The sequence below is a fragment of the Austrofundulus limnaeus genome, unplaced genomic scaffold, assembly GCF_001266775.1.
Source record: "Austrofundulus limnaeus strain Quisiro unplaced genomic scaffold, Austrofundulus_limnaeus-1.0 Scaffold43, whole genome shotgun sequence".
NCBI classification, from domain to species: Eukaryota; Metazoa; Chordata; class Actinopteri; order Cyprinodontiformes; family Rivulidae; genus Austrofundulus; species Austrofundulus limnaeus.
The window spans coordinates 694444-705146 of NW_013952445.1; the positions used below are offsets into that span (position 1 = coordinate 694444).

The 10703-nt window shown below is 37.5% G+C and overlaps 1 protein-coding gene across 2 annotated transcripts in view; it reads left to right on the forward strand.

Moving 5' to 3' along the window:
- Positions 1-10703, forward strand: part of nrg3b (neuregulin 3b) — a 280953-nt gene that overhangs the window by 134096 nt on the left and 136154 nt on the right. For both annotated transcript variants that reach the window (XM_014007593.1, XM_014007594.1), the window contains one exon: positions 3806-3941. In XM_014007593.1, the coding sequence (XP_013863047.1) occupies positions 3806-3941 (136 nt within the window). The remainder of the gene's footprint in view (positions 1-3805; positions 3942-10703) is intronic.

The window sequence follows — 10703 nt, forward strand, 5'->3', positions numbered from 1 at the left end:
TACACACCCCGCCCCTATGTAGCGCCCATGTCTCCTGCAGGCTCTCGGGTGAAAGTGAAACTTAAACTGTCTGCCGAGCTCCTTACGTCTCACTCAGTGAAGCACTTTTCAGATTAAAAATACCTTTGAGGAAATGTATTTTCAGATGCCATGTAAACTGTTTCATGGCAGCCCCCCAGCCCCCCGCACCGAAATGGGCGAGACAGTAGCAAAGGTGGTTCTTAAAGAGACAGAGGCCAATTTCAAGGTATTTAGATAAGTTTATTTTCTACTTAAACATAAAAACAGCATTTTAATAACAACTAAAGGTGACATAGATACTTCATTATGGTATAGTATTTAAATGTATGCCTAAGAAACACATAATATTGGCCCTTTAAACATAAATGTTGAACACACATTTTTGAACACAAATATTAATTTTGAATTTTTTGGCAGCAACTTATCTAAAAGAAGACATACCAGTGGCAAACAAAAGTCTGTAAAAGTGATAAAAAAGATAAATGGAAGAGCATTTCACAATAAATTAGACTGATTACCAACAGGTCAATAAGACAACTGGGCAGGGCCAGCCCTAAACAATTTGGTAAGTTTTCAGTTTTTTTGTGTGCAATTTTCTAAATTTCATTACCAATTTACTGTACATCCATTCACCTACCAAATGAAATAGTTTTGTCTTTGCTGTTGTGTTTTTTATCTTTAGAAACCAGGTTGTCCACTTAAAATAGTTATTGGTGTAAATCATTTAAAACAGAATATCAGAAGTCTACCTCACACCTGCCAACATGTGCTGACAGCAAAGAAGAACACCTTTACATGTTAATGAGCAGCTGTGGACTGAAGTAGTTCTAGGGGGGAGGGGGGGGTGTCAAGGGGTGTACTCCCAAGAAAAATTAAAAAAAGATCTACTCTAAACTATTCATATTCCATCCATTTGAAGGGCATTTCACTAAATTCTTGGGATTAATAAAACAACATAAATTTTATGAAGGTAGAACACTAAAAAGCTTTAGTTTGAACTTGTCTGAGATCATAACAGAATTCCAATTATCCTCATTTTGTTTTCTTTTTGCACACTGAGCACCATTAATCTTGACAGGATCATATATTTTTTATCACAAAATATCTTCTGTAAAACATCTCATACTGTAACAAAGCAGCTGAGAAACCAAAAATAAAAAAAAAGAACCTACCTTTATAAACCTGAATGATGATGATGATAACAGACTAAATCAACTATACTCAGAAAAAAAACCTATAAAATAATTTTTGTCCCCTATTTATGGTGCCCCCTGGATGGTGCCCTTAGCATTTGCCCAGCCATATTTGGGCCCTGCGACTGGGTAGAGCATTTCACAGAAACTGATTTTCTCAGGATTAAAAAAATGGGGACAGGTTTAGAAGTCTGTTGAGAACGTTGTCCAGACTTTTTGTAAACTTTGCCTGTGTGTTAATATATGTTTAGTTGTACGACCTTGAAGTTCTTGATTAAACAGAGTAGAACTTAAACTTAAAAACACACAAACTAGTTTCCTGTTTTTGAAACTCTTGGAAGCTCCTCGTGTGTTTAAACTCTGACCTTTGACTCGGCATAGAGAAATTATCTTTAAATATAAAATGTGTTGTTTTTCTCATGCACCGTTACCCACTGCTGCTTTCTGAATGGAAGATAGGAGGGACTCTGAAGACCATGACAATTATTGCAAGAGATGTGTGTACCACAGGGAAWATTGTGTTCTATTTTCTAATAATAAAGTTGCATCCTTGAATAGATAACCTTTGGAATATCTCACTTTGGGAGTTTGGGGAATTAATAATACAACATACAATCCGGTTAAGTGAGTGAAAGCACACTTCTATACTTGCAGCAGCACCAGAGGCTGAGAAATAGGAACTAGGCAACAAACGTGTAGCATAAATATATATCTATGTACACTTGTGTGCAGTTTAATATATAAATCGGGCATCCTCGTCTTGGCTTCTGAAGAGGCACTTTTCGAGTCAATACAGTAAATGTTTTCTTTCAAAGTTTTCGCTCAAAAGGAGTTGTGTCTTGGTTGGCCCCAAGAGCACCGCACATCTCTTTTTGTGTTCTCTTTGATCGCTCATCATCTCTGGGGCCTTACATCAAGAGACCCAGATTTATCGATCAATAGCCATAAACAAAACACAGATTGAGCTGGACACTGAGGCAAAACCAACGGGTGTGTACTGTTTTTTTTTTCTCCTCCCGCACATGGATGGTAAGTAGAACACAGCTTAAAAAAAGGCATTTGGTAACAAAAGTGTGCAATCCAGAGCAGATCAGGCATGAAAGATGGGGCAGATTCACATGAAATGAACGATGATTACCAGAATAATACTTTTGAATGAGTGTGTGTTGGGGGGAAAAGGTGTGACTGGGTGCAGATAAGTAAATGGATGAATAGAGAATCATGTGTAATCCAATTGTATTGGTGTAGCATCGGGAATAATACCAGTCAATCCCATTTTCAATGCTTGACTACGCAAAGTGCGAGAGCTGGAGTGATTATTTCTTCGTAGCCGGCTCTGTGTATGCAAGTGTGTCCTTGTGTATGGGTGATTTGGATTCCCGCTCATTAGTGCGAAGTCACACACGGAATATTTATGCTGCTGTGATAACTTGGCTGACAGCTGTGCATATTTCACTGGGTGGAGAACCCTGCATTGCAGTGCTGGCTCACGGCAGCCGTGGTCTTTACGAGAGCGCAGCTTAGGCTCAGGCAGGCAGAGGAGGAGGTAGAGACACATCAACAGGCCTCACCCTCTCCTCTCACCGTTCTGTTTCATGTGGCAGAAAACAGCAACGTCACCAGTGGGAGTTGTGGTTAAATTGCTTTTTKAAAACGAACAGAAAGCAAAATACAGAGTGTACACTTTAATTATAAATAACAGACAAAGAAGCAGGTTAGTTCTGATTACAATGAAACAATTCTAAAGCATATGTTGCAATCATTTCAAACATTTAGCAACCTTCAAGCTGAAAATGCTCTTTGTAATCAGTTTTCTTTTCTTAAATAAAATCATCTAWGTTTCTTAAATCTRTAATAAAGTCATCWCATCCAGACTGACAAGATCACCTGTTTCAGTGCAGAACAAAAAGACTGAAAAACATCAAAAGCATTTTTGATTTAAAGGGATTGTCCAGATCTTTTGATGAGGGGTTTTGTAGAAAGTGTCRGGATCTGTGAAAAACTATTAATTCCAATTTTATTTTTTGTACATTTTTTAGGGGCAAAATCTGTCATAATGTTCCTGCTTTAAATGTCTCTGGTTGTAACATACAGCTGTTGCATATAGCTGCTGTTGCTTCCAGCTCTGATACCTTAGATTCCAATGTGAATAGAACTGGTTTGTGTGCAGTGCACACCTGAACCTTTAGCATTTAAACWTTTAGGATTACTGCTGCTTCATGATKGAAACAATCCACTTTGGTCTYAAAGGTCCTGTCACACTATMACCTTTCAGACAGTTTTTGCCGACTTATGAAAATTTTGTTTTGTCTTTTTAATTCATATTGGCTATATTTGATCTAATTGTAAGAATGACTGTATGTAGGTCCAAAAGAGTCATCCAGTAGATTTTTTTTTAATTCAATTTTCAGCTTAGACATATTTAGTGTTGGACAAACTTTTCACAAGTTGGCATTAATTGTCTAAAACATCATGGTGTAACAGAGCCTTAACCAAGCTTGCTTTAGAATGTGCAACAAAAATATACACATGTATAAATTACTTTCGATTCAATTCAAAACTAACCGAGTTGTTTTTGTGTGTGTGTGCAGCCATGGCGCCAACCCTTCCCAGTGTGCGTTCAGAGGTCTTCAAGCCATGTGTGGAGGACAAGGACCTCGCCTTTTGYCTGAATGAAGGCGAATGTTCAATCATCAAAACTGTGGCAGGGGTCCACAGGCACTGCAGGTAAGTGTGATGCGGCTTCCTGTCTGTTGATCAGTGAGTGTTAGACGCACCCTCCCCCCACCCATACTCTTTTTTTACGATTTTCTGTCATTGCGCTCCAGTTACTAACCTTGGGTCATTTTCATCCAGGAAGCTTGATTTCTTCCAATTTAACAGACTCTATCCTCAGAGCAATAAAAYGCATAAAACTGGAATATTGTTGCAGAAATGCTTTTAAAAATGCACAGAAGGTGTACATGTATCATTACCCAAACCTTTAACCAGTGCTTAGGCTTCAGTTCTCTGATATACACTACCCAGGATGTAATTGGAAGAGATGGATTGCCATGCAGATTCGACTAGGAGGCACACAGAGTGCAAATATGTTGTAACCGCGGTTTTCACTTTGGTCTGACAAAAGCTCTAATAATGATAGTAATTTTAGGAAATGGCTCTCTCCTCGTGCATTAACCCAGGAATAAACACAGTCTGATGTGACCTCTTCAGTCTGCAGTGCATTTTAATGGAAGGTTTAAAAGAGTTCTTGTTAGATTYTTCTTTGATCTTACTTAAAAGGGAAAAGTTTTTTTTATTTTTTTGGTTTAGCTTCCTTTTTTCTTTCTTTTGTTTCACCCGGCAAGTCACTCACTCTGGGACACCCCAGGAGAATGAACAACTTCAACAGATTTATGGTGATAGCATCACTGCAAGGCTGCCGGCTGACTTTGACGTAAAGAAGCAAACCCCAGTCCCAGACATATTTAATTCTTGAAACCACTTATTTGCCAGCATTTGTGACCCAGCAGTGTATAATCTCTCTACCATGACATCAAATTTTTATTTCTTTATTTTAAATGAATAACAAAAGYGTGTCTTTTAGTTCAGTTTTTATTTCTATTTTATTTTATTTATTTATATATTTTTTAGTCTGCACAAAATAGGTTACGGGAAGAACATCTGCATAGACTTTTTTTATTAGTAGCTACTTGTCTTCTGGTAATACAATCATTCATGGCCATTGATGGTTTAAAACCTGATTGTAACATTTCTGCGTGAAGTTTGCCTGTTCTTGTTAACGCATGGGTTTTCATTGGGTGATCCTGTTTCCTCCTACAGACCAAAAACATGCAGGTTAGGTTAACTGACGGCTCTGAATTGTCACTAGATGAGAGTGAATGTCTCATTTGTCTCCATGTGACCCTGTGATGGACTGCTGACCTGTCCAGGGTGTACACTGCCTTTCACCTAATGTTTGCTGAAGATAGACACCTGCTTCCTACAGCCCTGAGAGCAGATGGAGAAAATGGAAGGCTGGCTAGATGGATGGATAATGGATAGTTATTTCATCTTTGGAAGAAATGTCATGTAACATCATGATCATGTGTGAGGAAGTAGGCGGGACCTAAAGCCTCATAACACCATTTCACAGGCACAGTTTCTGAAAACACAAGATGCTAGCACCTATAAACAAGATCCTGCTGCTTTCAATTCCAATCAACTATAAAAAGTGAGAATGCAGGGTCTAAAAAATTGTAAGTAATTTATTCAGGAATGCAAGGCTTTCCAGGCCCATAGTTCCACACCAGTATACACATAATATACATATAATATATGCAGTCTATGAAGAGATCCAATACAATGCAAGCAGAGAACAAAAGCAACTGGGCTGAATGTGTACTGAAGAGCTGATTACAAAWAAAGATGAAGTACATGGTAATTAGTAACAAACAACCCTGAAAACTTAATATAAAAGAAAACTAAAGACRAAGTTTTCAAAACACAATAGAAAAGAAAAGAAGAAAATTCTTACTAAGCATAAACAGAAACTTGCATAAAAAAGACACAGGGAAACAAAGACCAAACTTTAYCCCTCCAGTAGGAAATGACTCATTACTGGAACCGAACAAGTCAATTTAATCCAAACTACATTAAATTCTTTGATCAGGATGGAAATGGTATTCATCAGGAATGATGGAAGTCAAAGAGAAACCGAGAAAGGTTAAAATAAGTCTAAAGATCTGTTCCCTCAGTTTACAGCACAAAAACAACACTCATACTTTAATCTATATTTGAAAAACCTAAAAAAAATGTTTAAAGTTATTTTACCTGTCAAAAGTGGTGTTACTAGCTATGCATTAAATTTTAGCTTGAAATATTGAAGAACTATGTCAGCTCTAATTTTATGCTTTTCAGAATCCAGGTCATTTTTTATTCACTGAGCTTTTCACWGCTGCAGAAATTTGGATCGCTCCAACTTTTCAGTCATTCCTATTCACCAGCACCATGTTCTGAATGTGGACTGCCATTATAYAAAGCATAAAGTCTTTGAAATTATTTATGTGTACAACAATATCTCTGCACACAACAAAGCATATGTATAATTGATGCAGTTTTATGCTTGTTACATAAAGACGGTGTGAATCCTCTATGCTCAGCTTCTATCTTATGTTCCTACATGTCTGATTGCTCTCTGCCTGATGCACTCAGCAGCTCAGCACTGAATTCTCTTTGATTTATCACATTAAAATACATCACTTTAACCATATTCAACAATATTTTTTTCTGAATAAAAACTGCACAAAAACAATCCTGATTTAAAAGCCTCTTGTTAGCACACTTACACTAATCTTGCAAGGTTTAAACAAAGGAACAACATAAAAATCAGATAATAAACATGAAAAAACCTGATGCATAATAAACAAAACATAAGCATGGGCAAAGCTTCTTAAAGAATGACATATGATGATTATTAATCAAAAACAGTAAAGTAAATGAAGGCCTATTTCTTGAATTTGAAGTTGTTTTGGTCAAAACTTTATTCTAGAAGATAATTTCACGTATTATCTCATTTTGGGAGATTTTATGCTTAAATTTCTCTGTTACTTCTAAATGACTCAGCTACAACTGCATTAAATTTTAAGTCAATATCTGTCATTTTGACTGACTTATGGTCATTTTTATATTGACTAATTTTGACTTGTTGCGCCAGGCATCTTATAGTGGAATAATGCCAAAAGTTAATCAGGTATAGAGGTACATGTAATGATTATTTTCTGAAAGTTACGTAATTATTAGTCCACTGGTTCGCAAAATATTTTGCCAACAGACGGACAGTGTTAACATCAACAGTTTATGCTAATCTTTCAAGCACCAATGTGTGGAGCTTGAGGTATGTGTTGGAGAAAATGCTCAGACAAACAGACAGAAACAAGAATAATACGGGTAAAAACATTGCTTTTCACTTTCTGTTGCAGGTGATAACACTAAATTATAAATCATGTATAAACTTAAAGAAAGAGTCTTATAGAATATCAAATGATTTATTATTCAATTATATGCATACATTAAAATTTTTCAAAAACAATTTTTTTGTTATGATGAGGTGAGCAAAACTTGATCACCTGATCGACAGCATCATGAAAACCCCACAGATGAGGAGCAGCCAGACTCCAGTAATTAGTCTGAGTTATACGACTGAGTATCAGACTCAGGAGAGACTCGGAGGTCTAACCTGGAGACACGCTCTGCCAGTTTCTCTTCAGCTGAGTGCCTGTTGTGTGAAAGAATGATTATAGGTTCGTAAGTACTTCTGCTGAAAGGTTGCTTCTTTTGCCTGACAGAAGTTCAGACTCTAAATCAGAAGAATATAATCATTTAACTCAAAAATCACTGTCGYGGGAGAGGTTGTTTAATGACATCGCCGCAGGAGCTGAGTTTGCTTTCGAAAGTTTTCATCTCCAAGATACTTTTAAATATGGAACCACTGGAAACAAAGAAAATGAATAGTTTGTGCTGCTCTGAGTGGCCATCAAATATTATTTTTAATGTTTTAAATTGCTTTATGGCTGGATTTTCAGAAATATATTCACTTTTTAGTGTACTATTACATCAGACCTATAGTGATGTGAAATTGTAAAAAATTGGATTTGTTTTTAAACAGCAACAGTCCAACTGAGTCTTGGTTTAAATTTTACCATTGGCTTGTCAATCTGGGCAGATTGCACTTTTTTATATGTAAATCAGCTTGTATTCTGTAAAATATGTATAGCATTATGTGCTGAAAATTAAAGGCACAGTGTGTAGGATTTGCTGTTTTCAGTGACATCTAGTGGTTGAGTGGTTGAATCCTCCTCCCTGGTCCTCCCCCCACCCCCACACCTCGCTTCCAAACACAAAGGAGTTTCTACAGTGTCTCTCAGGTGTCAAAAACCTTTGATAATTCCAACCGCGACGGCTACCAGCAGCTTCAGGACTAGTGATGTTTCAAGTGGTAAGATTATGAGCTTTAATAAGGAAAATTATCCCAGCTACAATGACAGACAACAAATATTACATTTATAGGATTACAACTAAAATCTTTTTTGACGCCACCACCGCAGTTTGTCCTTCATGAGCCTTCGCAGACAAGATGGTGGTGCAAGATGGCGGCTGCCTGTAATGGCGACCCGCGACCATGGAGATATAAACAGCCTGTAATGGCGACCCGCGACCATGGAGATATAAACAGCTTTTTATAAGGTAAAAATAATAAAACAAGGTCTTTGTCTGCAATGATTAGACGTGATTTTTTATTATTGTCATTAGTGATTATCTCAATTTCGGCTGAAAAAATTGACCAAATCCTACACACTGTGCCTTTAAAGGAGAAAAAAGTCATTTTAATGGATATTTAATTAAAAAACTGCCACATAAAATAAATTGTTAGGTGAAGATAAACTATGTATATTTTATGTAATAATTTACAAAAATAAATTTAATTTTTTTTCACATCAGCCCAGGGTCTGTGTCCTGCATAGATGTCCAAAAATAAAGAGCAGGCCTTATCTGAATTATAAATCCTATCTTTAGCATTATTCACCACACACACAGTGCAGATAATTAGAAACTGTAAATTTAAATTGTAAATGAACTGCGTGCATGCTAATTTGTATCAAATCTGCTCTCGGGAGGAGTAGCAACATAATATTTTATGACACGATTTTCTTTAGGTCTCATGTGCCACTTTCRCCAAGTGTTCAAAAGTTTTTAGAGGAGCGTATAAAGTATGAGATTACTTTTAAAAAAAGCACAGAAGGAATACATTTCCACGAGGTGTGGTGGAGCTGGCCGTCAGACCCGTTCATGTCACCTGATTTTCAGTCCTCGTATATTCCGCTGCACAGCTCTCAGAAACAGTGAGGCTGAGTCTAAAATAAAACTGCCACTAAGGTACTATAAGCTGTAGGCTATCTATTATTCTTTTTGTTTTGCTCCATTATTCCAGCCAGCATAGAGAACAGTAACGGGGGTTCTTATTCTATACATTCCTCAGAGCCTTTTTTTCCRTAACAAGAAGTTCCTGAAGGATTGGCTTGTTGGGTTGAGTACAGCCTTCGATTTGAGCACAAAGAGGCACAGTTTGGGTCCAGTTGTCAAAGTCAGTGAACTAAAACAGCCATGTTAATCAGTTCCTTTCTTTGTCAGCTGAAGCACAGCGTCKCCATGGGCAGTTAACGCTTTATTAAAGGTTCAATAAACCCAACTCTTAACAGCAGAAACTATTCCCCATGTATGGTTGTCTTTGTGTTCACTCTGTGTTCTGTGTTGTGGTATCTAACTCAGCCACAYAAACATGTTGGTGCATGGTTAGCTGTCATGCACTTCAGAATTTTAATAGTTGTACTGGAAGGAGAAAAAAGTCTTATTATAGACGGTGCTACCCTCAAAAAACTTGACAATGGGATGAGGATCTTGGATTTTGGSTTTGCATTTAGATTTTGTTAAAGGGGGGTATTGTTCAAAATCAACTTTTTTTAAGCTTTACGTATATCCTGTTATGATGTCATTCCATCATCAAAAACATACCCAGAGTGTTGCTTTRACTCATTCATACATATTTGAGGAATCCTTAAACCTCCTGTGGTAGCCATGTGGAGAYGTCGAAACATTTGCTGGTACAAAGCCCCTCCCTGGATCTCAGTCTGCAGCCGAGCTCCTGCCCCACAGAGCAACCCTCCACCAAAGCATCATTGTGAAGACCTACTAAAAACAAAACAGTTTTATGTTACTTAAAACTGTTGAATTAAAATAAGTTTAACTTAGCTGTGGCGGCCATTTTGAATTTTCAAATCCGATGTGCTTTTCTTTATGTGGGTTTTCTCCGGGTACTCCGGTTTCTCCCACCCCTAAAAACATRTACAATAGGTTGCCTTCAGGCCCAGGCCTCCCTTGAAAAAAGAGATCTGCGATCTCAATGGGACTTGCCTGGTAAAATAACGGTAAGTAAATAAATAAATAAATAAATACATTTGTACATGACCCCTAAAAAACACTTTGGTTAGTTCTGCCCTTGTCTGGCTATCCTTGACAGAATGCATGGTATTCACTGATCGTATTATGATGAGAAGCAACAGAGTGTAGCTGTTTTGGTCAACCTTGTTGTAGTTGTTGGTATTTTATCACTACACCCCTCTGCAGGAGTCGCCTCAGCAAACAAACTCACATGAAAGATTTGAAAATKATCTWTATGCCAGATGCCCTTCCTGATGAAAGCAGGACTCGAACTTGCAGCTCCAAGATTGCAAGTCTTCGCTTTAGCGTCCGAGCTGACACACATAACCAGAATTATTTGGGCCACACAATGCAGGTTGCCCAGATACTGCAAAGAATGGTGGCCCTTTTGTGGCACAGATGTAGTTTGCCAGAGGTGCTTCATTCATGGGCCAGCACCACATACAGCGGGTAAAATAAGTACTGAGCACGTCACCATTTTTCTCAGTAAATATATTACTAGAGGTGCTAATG